The 21,817-nt window shown below is 40.5% G+C and overlaps 1 protein-coding gene across 1 annotated transcript in view; it reads right to left on the bottom strand.

Annotated features, from left to right (window-relative positions):
* SMURF2 (SMAD specific E3 ubiquitin protein ligase 2) overlaps positions 1-21,817 on the bottom strand; it is a 61,250-nt gene that overhangs the window by 24,534 nt on the left and 14,899 nt on the right. The window contains 4 exon segments of the mRNA XM_036394400.2: positions 173-238; positions 411-544; positions 7,292-7,400; positions 8,871-8,909. Of these exon segments, the coding sequence (XP_036250293.1) occupies positions 173-238; positions 411-544; positions 7,292-7,400; positions 8,871-8,909 (348 nt within the window).

A 21,817-nucleotide genomic window follows, 5' to 3' on the forward strand; every position in this document is an offset into this window, starting at 1 on the left:
TTTTGTTTTTTTTAAATTCTCTACTGACATAATTCTAGCCTGAGGTCCAAATGGCTCTGGCAGTAGAAAGGAGAGTTCAATATAGAAAACTAACATCAAGAAGAGTTATTTCTATAGCTACTTTAGAAACTAAAGATAAAAACAGAACTAGAAGATAAAAACCTTTACTCACCTACTATCTGTCCTCTAACAGTATCGTTGTCATTTGGCCCAAGCTTGCAGAGATCCAACCTCTGATCTACAAAATGAGGGCACAAAATCATACAACAAAACAAAATACCATCACAAACCACCTGGAATAGAAAAGCTTTACAAAAAGCCAGCAAAAACCCAATTAAGTGTCATTTTTCAAAAGCTTGTGCATGCAAGCTTGAGCTGAAAGAGAAGAAACCTGTCCTTAGCTTACTTACAACCAGTGTCTTTAAGGCGGTTGATGGCGTTTGAGAGAAGCCTGACACAACCCAGAAAACCAGCTCCCTGCTTTTTATGAATTTTCTTGTGATTCCACACGCTGATCGTTATTGAATCCGACTTCCCAATGTATCTGAAAAACGTGGAACAAACAGCACTGTCAGTGGCACTCACTGAACACTCTGATGATGCATCAGAAACCACCTTGGGGGAAGAAAGATCATCAACCACCTCATTAAAAATTTATCACACACTGTAATGGCAAGAGAGAGCAAGTCACCTGCAGGTAAGATGTACCCTGGACTTCAATGGGAGCATGTCTCATGGAGGAGCTCACTTGAATACAAACTGCTCTGAAAGCCTGATTATTTGGGAAGGGGGCACTCATGGGAACTGAAATCTGTTCAAACAGCAACATGAGCAGCTGGCTCTTCACCACAGCTCTGAGCAGCCCCAACATGCTCAGCCCCATGCCCCAGCCTAGCCTGCCCCAAGGGGACAATGCTGTGGCATCCCAGCAGTGTCTGGGGACAGCAGGAGCAGGGACAGCGGCCCCAGTGCAGGGCAGGAGCCCCAGGAATGCAGGGAGCCCCAGCAGGCAGCACTGCCAGGCCAAGGCATCCCCCAGCTGCAGCTACCCCAGCCCGGGGAGGCTGAGTTAGCCTCAGTAAGGGATGGCTGGGACACTCCTGACACCTGAGAGCCACACAGCCAGGCCACAGGGGCTTGGCTGGGACGTGCCACATTCCCCTCCTGCCCGGGACTCTCCTTGCAGCGTTCCCACAGAAATAAACCTGGATCTGGGTGCACTGCCTTGGGAAACCTGCACGCTGCAGGCTGCTTTACTTCTGCTTTTTTTGGTTGAAGCTTTGCTCTTCAGAGGCAATTGCTTTGCGAGCTGTTTTTGTTTTCAAAACTTTCAGAGGATGGTTTCAAAACACTCAAGATAAATCAGTGATTGCCAATACTGAATTATTACGGCTGTTTCAAGTTGAGGGAAATGAATTTGTAACTATGGCTCAGATCCCAAGAACTGCTTGTAGTTCTCTCTTCCCAGCCCACAAATTCTGGCCTTAGTTTAGCTCCAAGTGCTTCTTTTTTATTTGTTTTTAAATGAAAATTGATCAACCAATATCTAAATACATCTCCCCATTGACTGTGGCTTTACTGGCTTTTAAACATCTTAATATTTTCTTAAAGATAGAACTGATACTGTCAAGGTTGGCAAACCAAATAATTTAACTAACTGGCATGGCTTAAAACTACAGCTGTGATCAGGTTAACACTTCTCCCATTTTTCCTTTTTCAAAAAGCAGAACTTGTACAACTTCTTTTTCCCACCTGCAGACAGCAACTGACCCAAGAAGTAGAAGACATAAAAACCTCATGGTTAAAAGTAACCACTGCATATTTACACAAAAACAAAAACAAACCCAAACAAAAGACAAATTTCACATTAAAAAACCCCAAAGTTTTTTGAATAGTAAACTGATTGTGTAATGTAGGTCAGATTTTTGGCCTTACAACCTTGACAATGCCAATTTTGCATAAAGAAACGAGATGAAGATGGGTAATCACGTGCACAGTTGCAGTCTACAATGCTTTATGTACTTAAAATAAATTCTTATGAGAACAATTTAGGTGCACTTAAAAATAAAGACTTTTCATGACCTGTCTTGAATTTTCCAGTTTTCCTTGTTGCTTTAAAAAAGTCAAAGGTATATGGTTAAACACAATTTCATAACAGAACAGTTTGAATAATATGTAGAACAGCTGAATACACAAGACAGTTTCCAAGAATTCCTGTAATGTTTCAGGGTGAGGTTCTCAGGGTTGGGATGAACAGTCACCATCCACACCAAGCAGGTGGGAACTCCATATTCTACTATAATCTATGCTTGATTTTTGCACCCAAAAACCTGGGTTGGTTCACACTCTAAAAAGAAATATGCAAGACAAGCGGCATTTTTTCCCAAATAAAAATCTCTATTTTTTTTAAATAAAGGAAGAAAATAAATAGTTAAGTAACATCTAGTTGGCTTTAAAGCAAAATGTTTCATCTACATCTCTGCATCATTTCAGGCATAAAAACCCATGGTTGTATTTAGAGAGTGACAGTAGGACAAGCTGACATTTCCAATTCATTTGGTGGATAAGTTACATTTGTTTTACATCATCTGGCAATAAAGTTCCAACATAAAAGCCTGAGCTAGGAATTTTATTTCTTTATTAAAAAAGAATGTTCCAAAAAATAAAGTGTAACAAACCAAACCAGAAACAAAAAACCAGAACCCCCCCATTGTGTGGGATAACTCTCCCTTCCTCCTTGTAATTAAAGTTCTTGGAGCTTATATTTCTTTTTTTACTCTATCCTATCAGCAATATCTATTCCACAGCTTCAGGACTTCAATAGAGACAATGAGATTAGTATTAATGAAGTAGAAACATAGAAATTCAATTGCACAGACATTTTGTTGACTTTCATATTTTCTGAACCTTTTACACTTAAGACTCTGGTTAAGAACTGCATGTTCCGAAATTTTCATTTCCCTACTCTAAGCACTTCCACTTCTAAGAAAAAAACATCAAATTCATGCCTAAGTAGAAACCTCTAAATTATTTAAATAAAAATTTAGAACACAGGGGACAATTGTTATTTTGTCTAGCACTGGGAATTGAGTGACTTTTCATCCCCAAGGCATTACATACACTCTCCCTGAAGAGTTCACCTCGCTGAGAAATGTGGACTGAAGAAAGTGGAAAAATATATTCCTGAAAAAACACACCTCTTCCTGATCACAAGCCAGACATACTCCCTCCAGAAAGAGAGAAAAATGCAGCATCACGAGGTATGAACTCAGGTTTGGAAGCCAGGAATTCCCTATTTCTAATCCATGCTGTCACACAGACTGTTTTTACGACCTGGACAAATTATTTGGTTTTTTTTCTCCATTTTCCCATTTCTGACTTTTTTTCTAATATAATCTCAGTGTTCTGCTTTGAGCTACCAACTGCTTTCAGACTGGGGAGAAGAGGGTGTGAAGAGACAGAATGAAAAATAGCACCCCAATATTTTTCTCCCATCTTCCTTCACTTCCTTCCCGGCATTTCCCATCTGTGCAGCAACTGAAGTGCGATTGAGCCTCTGGGATGGTCCCCAGGACCTGCCAGGCGCTGTGGCTGGGGCAGGGACGGGGCAGGGACGGGGCAGGGACGGGGCAGGGACGGGGGCAGGGACAGGGGCAGGGACAGGGGTGGAAAGGGACTGGAAAGGGACTGGAAAGGGGCAGAGCCGAGTGGTACTCACGGGCTGCTGCAAAGGGCATCAACTTCATCCAAAGGGCCTCAAGCCCCACGTGGAGAAAGAAAAGGAGGTGCCCAGAGCTGTTTGATGGCTCTTTAGGAGCTCATCTAGGATGGGATTGTCTAAAGCAGCACTAGGCAGAGCTGCTGCCTTCTCTCCCTGAGAAAAATCCAGGATCCTTAGCACTCACCAGACAAAATAGAGCCAGAGGACTGGGGGAGAGAAGTGATTCTGCCAGGGCACTGCAGCAGCCTGAGGATGTGAAGGCACCAGAGAGCAGCAGAAGCTGCAGTGAGGAGACTTTGGGAAGAGGAGAAGTTATTTTTGGGAGCTGGGTGAGGTTCCATTGGAGAGAGATCCCAAAGAAGAGTCCATGTGGGAACCCTTGAGGGGCACAGACTAAAGCTGGGACCGGGAGCAGGTTTGGGTGGAGGTGATGGTACAAACTCCTTTCACACAGAAAGGGGATGGGACCTGCTGTGCCTTAGGGGCAGGGGCTGCTAGGGAGGCTGGGGCAGACCGGGCAGGGCAATGTGGGAGAGGTCTGGCTACAACAGCAGGGAAGAAAGGAGAAGGAAGAGAAAAAAGGGATTTAAGTTCCTGAACGGCTGGTTTAGGTAGTTTAGTTCTGAATGCAAGAAGGCTGTAAATGTGTCAAGTCTGGTTATTCAAAAGCTCTGAGGAAAGGCCTGAACAATAGGGGAAACACAAACAAGACTGAAAATAAGGAAGGGGAATACATCCAGGGCAAGCATGGTATTTTACTGACATTAAACTACATCCAGACAGCAACTATTTGGCAATTTCTTTCTGGAAAGTCTCCCAGATTCCCCCTCTCTACACACACACCCATCCAGGCTGAAGAATCCAAGCAGCTAATTCAACCACTTCCTTTTCACACTAAGAGCTGAATTAAGAACCACATAAGGCAGAAGCCAACTCCTTTTGCACTTTAGAGCACTGCAGAAGTCCTTCTAAAAAATTCTTATACAACAGAATATCTACTTATGCTGAATCAGGTTAGCAAACCACAAAATTCTCTTGGAATTAGCAACTTAATTCAGACATTACTGCATGAATATATTACAACAGCTCCATCTGACTGTGCCATTTGCATCTGCCACCATATGGTACATGAAAAAATTATCTTAATATCTGGTGCAGATGAAAAGCTGAGACCTGCCACTGAGTAAATTATACAGTAAAAAATTACCTGACAATAACAGCCAGGCAGTGAGTTGTTGTACCAAAGAGATTTAATCTTTTACTGCTGTTTTAAATAGGAAGTGGAGATAATGTGAAGATGTTTATAAATGGAAATATATTTCCCTGGAGTAAGGAATAACAGGTGACACTAAAAAAGGGGTTAAATTATTATGAAGAAAATTTGGAGAGGGAAAGGATTATTTTCTAATAAGAAGGCCTGACACCACAACAAATTTTTACTTTGGATTAGAAATACTGGATATACTTCTGTCATCAGGGAGTTCAACAGCCAGAATCAAACAAAGTAGTTTTGCCTAGAGGACAAGATTTTATATTGAAAATAATACACTAATGCAACAAAATAATTTTTTTAAGGGAACTTCTCTGAACAAGAAGAAAACAAACCGACCACCCACAAAAAATACTTCACACAGGTCTAAATTCCATTGGACAATCCAGCAAGAGATGCTTCAAATTTGCTCAAGCAAAACATTCTGCCAGAACCCCCCTTTTTCTCTCTGCTTTTTGTAATATGTTGTGGATTACAATCACAGCCTTGGAAAGACAATACAGTATCCAGATACAACCATGGCTTGTTCTATAAAACAACCTAAAAATACCTTCTCATCATCCTTCCTTAATAGTTCCAACCAGAAAGGAATTTTTTCTGAAGATTTTACAGTTTTTTTCCATTACTCTTGTTGCATATCAACATCCTCCCTCGTTTCCCACGTCCTCTGCTTCTTTTCTCCAGAAGGGAATCAAATCATCAGCCCAGGGAGCACTGAGCATCCCTGACAGCCACTGCAGACAACTCTGCTGTGCCACAGCACTTCCAACTGGCCAGCACTGGGGCAGCCACGGGGAACCAGTGAGCTCCCCACAGAATTCTGGCACAGAATCCACAGTGCCAGACCATGCCCACCCTGCTCCCACGGCAGAGTCCCTCCCCCAGCTGCACAAAGGTTACAGAAGGATTTGCCCTCAGCACTTCCCACCTTCCATCCCTGGAAAGCTGTGCATTAATGCTCATTAGCAGAGCCACCTAGCTGAAAAACAGTCCAAGTTTGTGCTTGGTTTCAGGGATTTCTCTTGAGCTCTACTCTGATCCTTCGAGAGGACATGGAAAGGCAAAGGTCTGAAACCCACTCTGTATGAATCAATATTTTGATAGGCTTAGTACCATTACTTAGTACCATTAAAAAACCAAGTTAATTTAGAATTCTTTCAATTGAAAAGAGAGCCATTTGCTACACATGAACTTAAAACTTGCTTTGCATCCATTTCTTTAACAAATATGAATTACAGTCTCACATGCAGAATCTAAGCTTGAAATGGGTTTGGATAATAAAACCATAATATTATTATTTCACTAAACTGCCATGATACTTTGTTAAGCAATGAAGAAAATGTTCTGTATCCTGCACTAACACATTATGAACAAGGACTTCACATATTTAGTCTTGGATATTCAAATAAGGAGGAGATCAAGACATGACTTTAAACCAGGCCTTTCATATTCTGCTGTGAGACCCATCAAGCTGCTTTTCTTCACTGGGAAAAAGAGGGGCAAGAAATTGTCTGTGTACCAACTCCAATTTGCTGCAGGTTTGGTGATGGCCAAAGTCACATAAATATGCTCAAACAGTTTCTAATAATACAGGACAGAGAATGGAGCCATGGGGGGAAAGTCAGAGATCAGAACAGGAGAATACAATGATGCAAAACAGTTCATTTCCCTTCCCTATCTTTCATGCCAAGGAAAAAGATAAAGAATAAAAGACAAGGAAAATAAAGCATGCACAGAGACCTACATAAAAATCAAAGCTTTAATAACTTACATTGTACAGAAATATTCTATACTTTAGAAAAAGAGGAAAACCATGACATATATGTGCCATACTGATTCTATTGCTCAAAAGCACCAAAAGGTGCTTAAGTGATGGCAACAATAATTCAGAGCGAGAACATTTGGGACAGAAAATGACAGAAAGGAGAAAATTGAACAAAAGGCACACAGAAAAAGATACTGTAGCACCACAACCAACAAAAATTGCATCAAGAGAAGAGCAGTTTGAGGGAAATACTGTCAATTACTTGTTTCATTTTAACATGAAAATACCACAATAAAACAACACTTTAGTCCATGTAAGCATGCTGCAGACATCAGCACCAGAAAAACAAGTGCAGTGTTTAAATTTTGAGGTAAATGAGAAAGTGGAATTTTGCTAGGTGGACTTTTCACTCAAACTAATAAACTCTGGGACACTTTCCAAGCTGTACATAGGACAGGATAAAGAACATCTGACATTGTCTGTGTAATTTAGAGGATTTCACTTCAAACCTTTGGGTATCACTGTTACCACCTACAGGTCATAATGCTGATTCCATTTGGGATCAAGTGTATTCTTCACAGTATCTGTAGAATGGCATTGGCCAGATCCATCCACCACAACCTTTGCAAAGGGATCAGGAAGTCCTACAAGGAAGAAAAGAAAAAAAAAAGCTACCAAGTGGATCAGGATGCTTTGAAGTCCTTTATCATTGCTCAGTTATTTATTTTTTCATTTGAAGATTTATTTGCCTTTTACTCATAAATAAGACCCCTACTTTATGAATGACATATTAAGCACAGGATATGGGTAAATTAGCAATTTATTTCACTGATATGGACTAAGAAAAAGTTGTGTAAATCAAACTCATTGGGAAAAAAAAATCAAAACACCTTAATCTTCCTAATTTAGGTTTGAGTAAATTATCAGCATACAAAGAAGCCAAAGGCAGAGAAAACAGAGTTACATTCTTTATACATTTAAGATCAAATCACAGTTTTGGTTGATATTGAAGTAACAGAATTGCCTCTAACAGGTTATTTTTGGTGACACTGAACACCAAAACTCAGTGTAAAGAGGGTGCTGACCTCCAGATTCAGGGCTGGAAGAGCAGCAGGGGCAGAGCAGCCCACAATGATCAGCACCTCCTGCTGAACTGACCCAAGGGATGGTCCCACCCCCGACTCCCCAGGTCCTGCCCTTTCCCCCACACTTCCATTCCTCCCCTCATCACTGCTGTGAGCCAGCTGGAGGAACCAAGGTGGGGAAACATTCATCACATCTGCTGAGGTGCAACTTTGCCCCAGCTGCATTTCAGGTGACTCAGCCAGAGCTGGTCAGGCAGCAGAGGGCTCAGGACAAGTGTCACAGAGAGCACATGGGGACAAAGGAGCGGGACCTTGGGACAGCAGCGCTGCAGCATCACACACTGCACATCTGAGGGGGTTTTTCAAACTGTTATGCACACAAGAACTTGTAATCAATACAGAAATCCAGATATAAGCAATGTTTCAGAAGTATCTCAAACCACTGCCTCTTCTGTTTCTTTCCAAAGCTCAGGTCTGCTCTGCCAAATTCCTCCTGCTCCCTTCTGCTCCTCACCTGTAAAGGTGGGAGGTGGCAGGCAGGTGATCTGGGCATGCAGGACACAGGCAACAGCATTCCTTTCTGCCTTCTTCATCTACTTCTTAGCACTTCTTTCAAAACATTATTAAAATTAATTAAAATATAATTTCAGAGTACGTCGGTGTTATGAGGTGGTTATTAATAATTCAGGAGCACATCTGTTTGCTTGACAAAAGGTTCTTGGATGAAAAACAACTTAATAAATATATGGCACTAAATTTGAAAAACATGTAATTTGCCTGAGTGGGTAAATTTGTTTCCCACTCCCATAAAAACAGACAGAGTGTGTCAGTGTTTTAATTATTATTATGATTCTGTGCCGAGTGTCACCTAAGACAAAAATAGAAGCCTTGAAATAAAACATCAAAGCCTTCAGCCCTCTTACTGCAAATATCTTAATATAATGATCATATGCAAACACTGGACTACAGAACTTGTATAATATTTATTCCATCTATAAATAAATGTATAAAACTGTAACAGCTACTTACGGAAAAAGTCCTTTTTCACCAAGTTTTTTGCACACAGTACTGCAAGAAGAACAGAAACACAAAATTAAGTTACTGATTGCCAACTTTAAAAAACCATTATTTTACCTGTCCAGCACTTAGAAATCCCTGCTTAAAATAAAACAAACTTAAATGAATTGTGCTGCTTCACCATTTATATTGTCATGTGAATTAATTCCTGAAAGCTGAGCTGGAAGTGACAACTTTTAGCAATGCACCTGGAGGCAGATAACACTGGAAGTGAGATGGTTGTGCTTTCCTCAGGCAATAGTTTCAGTTTTTAGGGGCTTTTTTTAACTCCCCTCAACGATTTTGCCAACTGTGAGTTCACCAGAGAGGGACCTGGAGCACTCCTGGCTGGTTCACCATAATTAGTGCTGGGACAAAAGCAGGGGCTCATGCTCAGTTCTACAGCCCAGCAAAAGCTTCCTTGATCATAAAAAACAGAACATCAGGCAGCCAAGGCTTTGCTGTTATCCTGCATCCTTAACAAATAAAAGGTTTTACCTGAAAAGCATTTGGGTGGAGCACACTAACTTCTAAAGCCAGAGTTTTGATGGTTCCAAAGATAACTTTTATTTGTAGTAGCTGATAATTGTTTCAGGCTTTTTTGTTTGTTTGTTTAAATTAAAAGGAAGGAACATTTGCATTTGTCAACTAAAAATACCCAGGGGAAAACAATCTCCTATGAGAATAAATTTCAATAAACAAATAAATAAATAAAAGGTCAAGGGGGACAAATTTCATATAAAGGTGCCAAGGTACACAAAGAAGACTTCACAAACTGCACACCACTGGTCAACTACTATGCTTATCTATAATCACAGGTTTAGTAAGCAGGAAATATTAGATTCCCCCGTGAAACATTAAAATATTTACTGATAACACAAAGGATTCTTGGGGATTGAGCAAAAGCATGAATTCCCACAGCTACTATTAAAAAAAAAAAAAAGAGGGGGGGAGTGGGAAGAGTTATTTGGTTGGAACCTGATGCTGCAAGAGATTCCTCACTATATGATTCCCTTGGATATTTTTCCTATGAGATCGCCAATATTTATCACTGCCAGGAAATGCAAAGACAGAAAAGTGCATCCAATAATCACATCCCACAGGCACCACCAACACCAAACACCATTGGTCATCCCTTTCCCCCCCAGAACACCCTCCCACCGATCCTGCAAGGCTCCTGACCCCCAATTTCTGCCTGAATAAAAGCAGGCAGAGGCAATCCATGAGCATGAGCACTCCCATGGAGATCTCCACAGCCAGGGCAGAGGAGCACCACCCTGGCCAGTCTGAACAATGGAATTCATCTTTTCCCCAGTTTTTACATTCATAAAGATGCTGATTTTAATGAGGCTGCTTTCCACTGGAATTCAGCACTGTAAAATCTGGCTACAGCTCTGCTCAGCTCTGAGGAGCTTTGGTCCTCCATGAAACACAAGGAGATGCCTATCAGTGGCTGCAGGGAGTCACAGAACAACTCCTTCACACCCACCTATTCCACAGGAAAGGGACATTCCTCTTCTACAGGAAAGTTCCCAGGAAAATTTCAGCACAGTAGTTTGATACAAGGGGCTGCTAATAACATTGTTACCCTGAGAAAGAAGTGCCTGGTTCCAGGTTGGTAGCTTCAGGGGTTTTTTTAAGGATGATAAAAGTAATAAATATAATTTCTCTCCATTCAAAGACATACTGGCAGTCCTAAAGCAGAGCTCCATTTAAGGGATTTTCACCCAATAATTTCAATCTGAACAGTCAAGAGTAACAAAATACTACCAGAGTCAAATGTTTCAGGTATTTGATACCCAGCACTCAAGTCCATATAGGAAAGAGACTGTCACATCACTGCTCCACAAATCAAATAAAGTTCTTTGGATGGTGTAATAAAAACCCCACAGTTATCAAAGGCTTCCACATGCCAAACAATCTAAAGTTTACTCTATACAGAACTTTGAGAACAACCTAAAGGCATCTGAAAAAGAAGAGATAATAGAAAAACTGCTTTTGCTGCTCCTTAAGGTTTTATTACACCAAGAATATCCTCAGATGAGTGATAACACAAGAGACATCATCTGCCCAAGAACTGCAGTAGTTCCTGCTCACCAGCCACCTTTCATCTAGTGGTGAAAAGCTTCAAGTAAAATAGATGCTTATACACATGGCAACTTTCTAAAATATATATAATTATTGTCACAGTTTTACCCATTTCAAGTAATGGGAAGTGTCAAGTGAAGCTGAGGGCTTAAAATCCAATAGTTAAATTAAAATTCATCTACAGCACAGCCACACAGGGTGCTCCTGAAACTGTATAATGTCCAAGACACAAGAGGTTCAACTATTCTTGTGAGAGAAATTGTAATGTTAACTAATTACAAACACTTCTTTTCAAAAAGAAAGCAAGCCTGCCAATGTAATTTAACTGAAGTCTCATTTTTATAAGATTGGGCACATGCAGAGCACACACACTAATAACTGCTTCCCCAACAATTAGCCTTGAGTGAACAAACTAATATTTTTGGCTCAGCTTTTCCCTCTCTAGTAACCACATTTAAGGCAAGTCAGATGTCAACCCACTCTGGCTTTGTCAGGTTAACAAAACAGGAGAGATGCTGAGAAAGCTTCCACTAACAACACCCTCTCTGCCAGGTATTTCTAGGTAAAAAAGCCCAGGTCCCAGGAGCATCAGCTCAACTCAAAGTGAAACAAACTTCTTCCACACACACAGAGCTCTCATCTATCTCAGGACTTTTTTTGGACAAAACTTTTCCCACTGGTGGGAAAAGTACCAGAGTTTATGCTCCACTTTTCTAACAGTTTCAACACTGTATTAAAACCTGTCCTGAATATTCTGATAAGCAGCTGATTAATAGTTCCTTGAGAATAAAAGCTAAGGAAGTTTGGTTTCCTATGGATTTATGGTTCGTGGTTGACTGAAGGCTGTGGCTGAGGCTTTTTCCCCTGGGCATTCAGACAGAGCCTCTCCCAGCAGGCAGGATCTGCTCAGCCTTTTCCTCTGGCTCCAGGTCACTGCCAGGGTCTCCTCTTTATCCAGGCCATGATCCTCACTAAACTCACAGGACTTAATTATCTTTGAGTCCTCTATCCTAAGCTCAATTTAAGCTAAAGATTCAAAACCCAGAAAGAACCAGAGGGAGGTTTCCTTCCCTTGATGATTCTGGACCAAACGCTCATCATTATCAGATCGACACAGCCCCACCACTAAAGGTTCCTCTGGAGGCACAAGGGCACTGCAGGAGTTATTTATTATTTGGATGTGCTTGTTCTAAGGCACTTTTTGTTACAATTCTTTAGAAACAAAACGTTATTTAAACTTGCCCTGGAACTAGAATGCAAACCAGTGGCTGGATACACTGACAAAGAACAGGGGGGTGTGTTGTACCATAAGTGCATCATCAAATGACATTAATGGCTTCTAGCACACATGTGTAGATAAAGTATTCATTACAGAGTATCAGTGAGTCAATGGATAGCTATGTTTCTGTTTATTACAGACTTCCTGGGTAGTCTACAGAAGAGAACATTAATATTCCAAAACATATGTGCCAAGACAAACAGCACACCAATTTTACATAGTATACATACATTAAATATTTTTTTATCATGCTTTATGATCTCATTCTAACATATGCTACTCAGGTCTGCTCACAGAAACATGAAAAGAGCATAATGTTATAAGCTACCCAGTCTCCTTCTATGACAGCTTTGCTACACAGGCCACAAATATTCAAAACTAGGAATTCAGTGAATCATATTTGCCAATTTCCTTTTTCTTATTTATTACTCCTGTGACTGAAAAAGAATGGTTTACTGAAAAATAATTTAACTACTTTAAGTAAATGCAAAATATTTAGTATCCCCAAACCCCTGTAATCAATGTGTTAGCTATTAAAATTTACATGCAATTATAGAGGGGGTGAATAATTGGTTCAACTCACATAAAAACTGAAAGGAACTATGACTATTGAAAAGGTCAGTTTTATAGAAAGATAAATATTTCCCTCTCATTTTCTGAACTCTGTTTATTCTTTTTGCTAGTTACTGAAGAACTCTTGTTACAACTGCTGCTAACTTTGGAACCATTTTTACAGAAAAATCCAACTTTTAATGACATCAAGCTTTTGTAAGGGAAGGTAACCTATGTTATACATTACCATTGTTTTTCATGAGTATTTAAAAGTCTGTTTATTTCAGAATAAATCAATAACACCAGGTCTCCACAGTTAGAGGGAAGAAGAACATGAAGCCCAAGTGGAAGGGGAGCTCCAATGCAGGAAGCCTGCACTGAAAACAAGTAAAAAGTGATAAAGATCTATGAGATTTCACAGAATCACCACCTCTCAGACATGAGCTCAGAGTCCTCAAGGATCCATTCACCTCCAAAGGCTGGGTAGCACCAGAATGAGTGCTGAGGAAGCAACATTAGAGGGAAAGAAAGTGTTCTGTGAATTCAAGGAACCCGGACATTTAAGGCTGTGTATTCAACCCCTGTGGGTATTTCCAGCCTCTATCAAACTGTTTGTAGCCAATTTGTTCACCACATTCACCTGCAAAACAGGAACACCACTATTTTACTTCACAGGTAGGTTTTAGTGCTACATTACCTGCATGTTTGTAGGACTCTGTTATCATGCACCTCTTTATTTATGACAAATTACGAGGTTTAAATGTGTTTGTACCCAGCAGCGTGAGGTACAAACACCTCAGGGCTACAGCTGTAGACAATCATTTTACAGATATATTAGTCTTAAAATCCCTATGTTAAAAATAATATTGCTTAAGCCATCTTAAGTAAGTAGTTTTTAAATGTGTATATTTGAGACACACCAATACTATCAAAGAAAGATTAAGGAAGACAGGTAAGAAAATAAAACCAATCATGAATGTCCATGGAAGTGAGCACACCCACGGCAGAAGGAAACACACAATCAACACATTGAAGTCTCCACATGGCTCAGCAGAACCCCCCAGCCCATGGCAAACATCCACCCCTAAGAACCCACACTGTGTCAACAGACAGCCCTGAGGTTATGGGGAGGAAAGCACTCGCTCCAAAGCTAAGATTATGTTTTCTAATCTTCTGGCTTTCCACGTGTCATCACCACAGAAGAACAAGTTCAGCCTTCTGAATCCAACCAACAGTTTTAACATTATCATTCCTGTTGGTTTTTTCCTTCCCCGAGGGTTTTTCTCCCAGAAAAAGCACTTGTTCAAGAACATATGTAACACATGGGAGAGTGACAGGCTGCCTATCAATTTTTACCACAATGGCGCATTTTGAAGACAAGTCTTTCTTCCCCTACAGAAACACCATCTTTTACTGAAAGCCATTAGCGTTGGGTTTTGTGATCAGATCCCAGTTGTCTGCATGTTCTATGTGGGGCAATACAATCACTGAAATAAGTCCCAGCTGTAGAAACACAATGCTGTGCTGTTGCTAATGTGTGTTGTACTGATAATGAATGGTCGTCTATGCTTTAATCTGAATAAAGCTCCCAACTGCTCTGCCTCTCCTTGCCAAAAATTCCCCTTCCTCCTCCAGACTGTGGTTGCATTCCAATTACACTGCTGATTGGAATGAGCCTGCTTGGGGGAGGGAGAGGGAGGAAGGCAAATGAAGCCACACTCAGGCCCCTCCTCGCCTTCACGGCTGCCCCTGGGACCCAGAAATTGCTCGGGTGTTTGAACCTAAGGCTGACATGATGTACTTTTCTCCACAATGTACAAAACTCTTTGCAAATTCACTTATTTCTTTTAGAAAAGCCATTTGTGACAGGCAAACAGCACACGGTGCACAGGTTCCAGCAGGATGGCTCAATACTTTAAACATTTTTAAACAAATTCCTACTGGTTTCTTCCATTGTTGGCACGCTCACAAGAAACTTATATTTTTCTGCTTGCATTCCCTCCTTGGACCTGCCTGAATTCCCGCATGGGAAAACATAAAACAGGAGGTCCTCAACTATTTATTGAGCAAAGAGCTGTAAATAATGCCGTATGGATTTTGCAAATACAGCTGTTGAGGTAATAACTACCTCAATTAAGGTTTTGAAACAAAATTGTTTACCCTAACTATTCACATGAAGTTTTATTTTACAGTTAATCTCTCTGAGGAGTTTTTTTTTAAGGTTCCATTTCCTTTGAAAGGTGCTTTTTCTGCAAATGAACAAAATGTTACAGACCATGACTGTAAAACTGAGAGTTTACTTTTGCTTAATGAAATTCCTGCATTTTTGAAGGTTGCAATGGATTGCTGTCAAGACTGGACACACAAAGGCAGGTAAACCTAGCAAATACTGTATTTTACAGGTGCACAGGGGCTTGGAGCTGAGGTCTTGCAGCACGAAATGGGTCAGAAGACAGCAGCTGCCCATCATTCCGAGCAGATTGGAGCTCACTGGAAGGTTTCAGGTTGCACCCAACAGTACAGGGGCCTGCAGCTGTTCCTCCCTCAAAGCAGGTCCAGCCAGCACAGGGATACAAGGTAGAGCAGGGAGCTGAAGTGGCTTAACAGAAAATTGACCTTCTGGGGAGACAGATTAGTTCAGTGTTGGCCCCTAGAGCTGCACAGACTCACCCTCAGTCACGCCATCTGCAAACCTGCAGCAGAGGAAGTGCCACAAGCACAGGGCTGCAGAGCAGGGGGGATCAGCCAGGCTGCCCTTGCTGCAGTTGTGCTGGAGAACTGCACCCCATAAAACAAAATGAAATTAAATGCTCCCCAAATGAAATTAAAATTTCATTCTAATGTAGACATATAGTTTTTCCTCCTGCCTCTGTTTAGCAGCTTCAGAAATTTATTTTATTAAAAACAAAATTAAGTTAAAGCAGATTTTGCCACCAGTATACCAACATAACCAGTTAACACCCTTCAGGTTTTTAGAGACACAATCTTCTCCTTAAACATTCAGCTTTTCCATTTCCCAAAGCACACTCAGAAATGCAGAACTAAAACACAAAAAAGCACTTCTCTTGCAAGTACACACACAATTACTTCCAGGCTGCTCTGTTTTACTTATGGACAGCTGTTCCTTCTGGGTCTCACAAAGCAACAGAAATTCAGAATAACCCCATGAGCTCTAAATCAGAGTCAGTACAAAACATGAACACACACAGAGAACGACAGGATCATTATTCTCCCCAGTTGTAAAATTCAGCATCACCCAAAGCAACACTCCAAACTCACCCTCTGCAGGGCCTGGTGGAGGCAGCACGTGGAGCTGCAGGTGCCAGCACATGGAAGCCCAGCTCAGCCAAGGACACTGGACAGGCTGATGCTGATTTCAGACACACTCTGCTCCAGGACACCCAAGGCAATCACTCTCCCCCACCCTGGATCCCAGCTCTGCAGCAGGAAGAGCTGCAGGACAAGCAGCCAGGTACACCCCAAACACCATCACGGGGCTGCTGCACCTGGGAATCTTCTCCTGATGGGGATTAGGAGCTGCATCACACAATCCCTTCTGCTCCTGATGGCAGCCAGGGCAACTGGGAAGGGGTGGTGGCATCTCCAACAGGCACAACTGCCTCCCAGCACACCTACAGCTTATACTGGTAGGAAATTAATTTCTAATTCTCTCACAAACTTATAAACTTCGTTTAAATTGAATGCAAACTTAACTTAGAATCATGTACCAATTCTAACTCTTACTAAGAACAGGCATTAGAACAATTCAAAAGTACTAATGGATTTTTGAAGTGCTATTTAATACTAACATGTCACGTTGCAGAAAAATATTCTGAGTGACATATAAAAGCATCACTACTAGACTGATGTCCAAACACAAGGTAGACAGCTTTAAAATAAACTCCATTAAAATATGCATTAGTATAAACATGGTACTAGAAAAGCACTTTTGACAAGAATTTCCTTCACTAATTGTTATAATTCTAAATTTTCCCATAAACACATTTCTGTAAGTTCAACACAAGCCAGATGTTAAATCCTTAATACACTACATGTAAAGTGAAACCCATTTCCAAGGATCACATACATTACAAGCATTGTCAGTTAGAAACCTGTGTCTCAACAAATCAGAATTTTTCTGTGGGACTAAACAAACAAATCCACAATAATCAGCAATATGCATATCTGGAAGTGACAAATGCCCTAATAATGCAATGTAATTTAAACTACTGCAAAAGATGCCAGAACCTAACACAAAACCAGTCCATTTTCTGCTCAACTGACTCAGTCTAAGTTCTCCACAAGAATTGGCTGTGCTGTGACTAGATTCAGAATTCCAGACCCATATAACTTGCACAGAATGCAACTCATGGAGTTTAAAACTCCAAATGAAAACATCACACATTTATCAGAGAGAACAAAGATGCAATGCATCACTGGATAGAAACAGTTACACCAATAAATCATTCATCTCATGCAATAATAAAATTCTGGGAGAGACTCTCCAAGGCTATTTTAAATTCCCGTAAGGGAAGGACGACACGACAGCGACTCCAGACTGCAGCAGTGACTCGTGGCCACGGCCAGATGGAGCCTGCCCAGATTTGCCATGTTTAGACTCCTGTTTTTACATCACGTTGTCTACTTCACAGCATTGTTTCACTGTAAACAAAAGGCTTCCTTTTCCACTTCTCCTCCCTTACTCCACTCCAAGCCAAGAGTAAAACAAACCACAACCCCCCCAGCCCATTGAATTCCTCCTCCGTGCAGCTCATGCGTTCACGTTTCCCAGCTTCACTGAGCGATGGGCTCGCTGCCACACACGTCACCCGCCCTATTCATGTGTCCACTTTGTTTGATACGCCTCTCAAGAGGTAAAGGAAAGAAATTATGCTGCCACTTCTGCAATGAAGATAGCAGCCCTCCCTAGGCACTGCAAACCCTACCAGAAAGCTTTACAAGTCTCTTTCCTGGAGATTCACTTTAATTCAGGTTAAGCTGAGTGAGTAGATGAAACAAAAAGTTGGGTTTGGTTTGCTTTTTTTTTTTAGCTAGATACCAAATGTGTAAATTAAAGCTGAATGATACAAATAAACCATGCTCATCAGGGCTCTGTGTAAATTCGGGCTTCAGCCACAGCTCAGTGAGAAGGAAGCAGAAGGAACACGTGGGAAACTTAAAGAAAACAAAGGCTATTGGGAATATCTGCATTTCCTGGTTTAGTGTGGATGGAGCCTCTCAGACCAGCCAGGATGTTTCCAGTGCACAACTTTCATACACTATAAATTCCATTTCTCTTCTCCACCCTCCTCCAAAATGGCCTAATCATCCCATTTCACCCATTTTTCAACATCTGAAAAACAACCACTACTGTACCATGGACTTGTGGGACAGACACCACTTACAGAGACTCAAAACTGTGCTGTCACCTGGGGTGGGGGGAACAACACAGCTTTAAATTAAGAGCCATTAGAATGCTTCAAAGGAAAAAGCCAGCAAAGATCAATTTTCAGACCAATTTCAAAGTTATTCCTTCTGTTTCTCATATTGGTGACAAGTATAAAATCACATTCCAGTAAACAAAATCAGGGTGGGAAACAGAAATCCATTAAAAAGATGAAAGAATCCTGCAACTTTGCTGTTACATTTGCTGGAACAGTCTCAGTTATTTCTTACCCTCCTGCAATATTAAAAAAATAGCCCATAAAAAAATCTTTAGAGTACCATTACCAAAATGAACTAATCTCAAACTGCAGAGGTGATTTTTATATCCAAGTGTGAGTGAAGTAAATAAGTACTGGAATAAAATAGGTTTTAAGAGCTCAAGCAAAGAAAAGGGGGTCACTCTTATCTCAAACTCTTAAAATTGTGCTAAAAATCTTACCTCAGTCCTTAAAGACTTCTTAATAATCCCAGCAATTAGTTTTTAACCAAAACAGAAGCAATTAATCCAAAGTTAACAACTTGTAAAATACTTAAGGGAGCACAGGATCATTCCTCTGATGGGTAAATAAAAAAGGTACCATGGAAATTCACCCATCTATTTCAGTCTGTTTTGTTAGGAACAGGAGTGGGGGGAAAAATTTAATGGGAGAAATAAATGGGAGAAATAAATGATAGCTCTGCCTGATGTATTTCATGTAACGTGCTGGGGACAAACCTGCCAGCAAGGAGCAGAGCCCTTGGATTTGTTTCACTGCAGTAAAACTCTCCACCCTCTGAATGAGCTGAAGTAGAGGCAACAACAAAAGAAATTCATGATCTAATTACCAAGTGGACAAAAATGCCCTGAATTTTAAAAAGGGCTCAGACAAGAGGCACCTGCAGCTAAGTCAGACTCCTGGTGTCAGGGATTGTGGGTCCCAGCAGCGTTCCAGGCTGGGCTGCCAGCGCTGTCAGGACATGGCCACACGTGTGATCTAAACAGGAAATCTCAAAACTCTGTCTCTGCTGCAGACATGGTCCCTGGGGAACACCACTACTGCTGGGGCTTTTCTGGGAAGAGGAGAAAGGAAAAGAACCAGGGAAAAAAAAAAAAAAAGAAAAAAAGACCCCAAACCCACGGACATAATTTACCCTTCACAAGTAATTCCCATGCCACTCCAGCAAAATGCTGTACATATTGATTTTATCAGTGCTACCAAAAGGATTGTCAGATGCTTTTTAAGAAATAATTCCTAACTCATGAGAAAAGCTTGGGCAACAACTTTTATTAGGGAGAAAAAAAGAATTCTGGCATTTCAAATATATGTTTAAGTATTCACAAAAAATAATCCTCTAATAAGTAAAACCATGTTAAAGAGTTCAAGAGGGTCATGATTTTGATACTATCACTAGCAAAAAAACATTAATTAAGCATCTGCCCTTAATCCAAACTCCTTGTTCAGCACAATTTTGTTGTATTACTACACCTGATGTACTGACATTATATGGGGCAATACAGATGAGTAATGTACTTTTATATCCTCCTGCATTATCATCAATATCCACAACCTCAGACATTCTGTCTCCTTCATAATATGTGGATCCTGCCTCTTTCTCATTTAGTACAGTTGGAATATTCAAGCACAATATCCCTATATTCACATTTTTTGGAAAATTGGTTTTAGTGGAAAGCTTTCAACTCTGCAAGTTGCCCCTCTCTCTCTGGTCTTGACAGTTTGGTTTCTGCTAAAAATACAGCAAGGTCAGCAGGAAGGTGTGGGGACTATACACACACACCCCTTTACCTGGTCATGCCTCTGATGCTGGAATTCTGTCTGTACCTGCAGAAATGCAACATCATCTAAATCAGGAAAACTCCAGCTGCTTCAAGGCAGCACTCATGGAAAAGCAGGACAATGTCACCATTCAAACATCATTAAAACTCTCATGTACCTCAGTCCAGTCTTATCTCCCACCACATCCCCATGAAGCCTCATCTCCAGGAGATTATTACACCATTAGTCTATAGTATTTATAAACTGATTAAGTTATTGCAGTCCTTTAATATGGACAGATTCAGTTTGGTTTCTCTGTTTAAACAGATGTGTCCTACAGAACAAATCCAAACAGTTTTAAGAAGCTGCTGCTGTTGAAGAGAGATGAGCTAACTGAATGAGCAATCTTATTTATTTCAGCTGAAGTAAAGCAACTTACAGGAAAGCCTTGGTTTTGTTTTACTTTGGTTTTACACAAGTTGCTTAAATTATTTACTCAAATCAGTACAATTTATATAATACTGTAAGAAGTAATATAAAAGGGAATTTAAAGAAACAGAACACCAAGAGATTCAGATGAAATAGCTCACCAATGCATGGAAATAAAGGATCTTGCCCAAAAACCAATGCCATGCCATTTAAACTACAACTTCAGAAACCTTTTGGGAAGATGCAATGCCCAAGAAGTAAAACTACAAGAATGTTTTTGAAAAAGAAGAACACAGAGTAGAAGATATTAAGCAGGGTAGAGTGAAGATTAAGAAAGATAATGGGGAGGAGCTGAGACTGAAAAGAGGAGTGTAAGGTGATTACATGAATGCAAAAAGTGTAACACTGCATCAACACTCCTAGCAGTACAGCAAATGGATAAAAACACAGGAAAATATTCCCAACAAGTTCAAGAACCTTTCATTACAGAAGGCAGAATGGCTCCCAAGTGCAAGGAGCATCCAAGTATTTCCAAGGACCTCAAACAGCAGTTATGAACTTCAGACAGTCCAGGTGGACATGATGGGGATTCTGAGGGGACACAGAAATGGAAAAGCCTCATTTCCCTGCAGCCTTTCACTCCAGGAACCCTGAACCTCCTGCAGTTCGGCTCACAAAGTGTTATACTAAATAACTTCTGATTTCTACCATTTCTTACCTGCCTGCACAAGCAAGGTAAGAGCAGACCAAGTTTTCCAGAGGAATCTTTACATGCATTTCCTAAACACACTGCTCCTTGGACATCTCAACTGCTAACTGAGTGCTATCTCAGGGCACCCAAACATAATTATTTGCTAAACAAATATATAAACTTTCCAAGTACAATGTTATTTCCTTTCGCAACTATCTTCTGACATCTCAATTATTTAATACTAAACACCTTCCAATTACCTAATTCCTTTAGTTTCTCTATCATTTATGTATCTTAGAGCCAATATGACAATTTATAATAAAATAAGACCAGAGAGATAATAACAAATTAATAATAACTACCTGATCAGTTAGATGGAGACAAAGAGGGCACAGGCTTTTTCCTTTCACATTGCTTCATCCAACTTTTTAAACTGTACCTCCTTTCTGCATTAACTAAATTTAAGGATTCATAAATATATTTCCTGTTCATCTTTCAGCATTGTAGACTATGAATGGCATTGTTAATGTTAAAGTGATGCAAGTTTTTAAAATACTGAAAATCAAAATGCAGTGATCGCCCTGGAACTGGCATCCTACATTGAACTACATCTCCAGCTAATCATGTATTATCACTAAATAAAAGCAAATAAAGTACAGTAAGTAGTTTATTTGTCAGTTCA

Source organism: Molothrus ater, chromosome 19 (assembly GCF_012460135.2).
Source record: "Molothrus ater isolate BHLD 08-10-18 breed brown headed cowbird chromosome 19, BPBGC_Mater_1.1, whole genome shotgun sequence".
In the NCBI taxonomy this organism is placed as follows: Eukaryota; Metazoa; Chordata; class Aves; order Passeriformes; family Icteridae; genus Molothrus; species Molothrus ater.